At 73.6% G+C, this 1225-nt stretch overlaps 1 protein-coding gene across 1 annotated transcript in view; it reads left to right on the forward strand.

Moving 5' to 3' along the window:
• Nucleotides 1-447: 447 nt before the first annotated feature.
• Nucleotides 448-1225, forward strand: part of ECE2 (endothelin converting enzyme 2) — an 8765-nt gene continuing 7987 nt past the window's right edge. The window contains exons 1-2 of the mRNA XM_010573100.1: nucleotides 448-477; nucleotides 811-931. Coding sequence (XP_010571402.1) covers nucleotides 448-477; nucleotides 811-931 — 151 coding nt within the window. The remainder of the gene's footprint in view (nucleotides 478-810; nucleotides 932-1225) is intronic.

Genomic DNA, 1225 nt, shown 5'->3' on the forward strand with positions numbered 1-1225 from the left:
CCCGGCCCTTCCCTTCCCTTCCCGGGGCTCCGGCACTGCCGGGGAGCGCTGGCAGCCGCGGACGGGGTCGGGGACCCGGAGCTCCCCCGCCCTGGCAGGAGGCACCGGTGCCACCGGAGCCGGGCAAGTGAGGTGACACTGCCCGGGGCAGGCGGGCTCGGTGGAGAGCCGACGCGCCACGGACACCCGTGGGTACCCCCTCTGCCCCTCCACCCGTGCACACACACACACCCTGCTCCTGCGCACGTGTGCCGCTCTGTGCCCCCGGCCTCGCAGTTCAGGCAGGTGGCACCGCCTCGCCCACCCCCACCGGGCACCCCCGGGGGGGCACCTTCCCCCCCACACCAGGCAGCACCCCGGGCTGTGCTCCGTGGGGAAACCCCCGGGCAGCTGGTGTAGTGCCAGGCGTCTCCCCAGTGCCATTTTCCAAAGCGTGACTGCACCCACATGGCAGCTACGCACCCTCTGTGCTGGAGGGTAGGGGGGACCCTACCCGGGTACCCGGACACCCCCACACACTGCTGCCCCCCTGGCAGCACCCCGGGCACCAGGCGGGTGACATGCAGTGACACAGGGCTGGGGAGGTGGCGAGGCAGGGTGCAAGGCCACATGCACAGCCAGGGCCTCCTCCTCGCTCACCGCGGCGGTGGTGACCGTGGCTGCACACACCCGCATGGGTGCCACTGCGTCACACCGCGTGCGGTGGCACGGGCCTGCGGGTGACCTCGGGGTCGCTCGGGGTACCAGGGGTGGAGTGTCACTCAGTGCACGTCTGCGTCCACCTGAGCGTGTGCCCGCGTACTGGGGCAGGTCGGCCTGCTGCGGCCCCGCACCGTTACCATCGGGCTGCCGGTGCTGGTACCCGGTGCCGTGCGGTGTCAGTGGCCCTCCCCGGGTGCCGAAGCCCGGTGCCGGTACTTGCAGTGTACCCGTACGTGTTGTGCAAGCCCGAGTGCTGCTCGCCGTACCGGTGCCGGTGCCGGCGTGCCTCCCTCACTGGCAAGGGTGCAAAGCACCGGTGCGGCTCCCGGTGCGGGTGCCGGTGCAGGTACCGGTGCGGTGCGGGTCCCGTGCGGGTGCCGGTGCGGGGCTCCTCCCGCAGGCACGGCGGTCACCTTGGCGGCGGGGCCGGACCGGGTGGAGCAGAGCGGTGCGGTGCGGTGCAACCGGGCTGGGCACCGGTGTCCCCGCTCCAGCCACCCCCCGGGGGACCGGCCCCCGCCCG

This window comes from Haliaeetus leucocephalus, unplaced genomic scaffold (assembly GCF_000737465.1).
Source record: "Haliaeetus leucocephalus isolate CR32 unplaced genomic scaffold, Haliaeetus_leucocephalus-4.0 Scaffold362, whole genome shotgun sequence".
In the NCBI taxonomy this organism is placed as follows: domain Eukaryota; kingdom Metazoa; phylum Chordata; class Aves; order Accipitriformes; family Accipitridae; genus Haliaeetus; species Haliaeetus leucocephalus.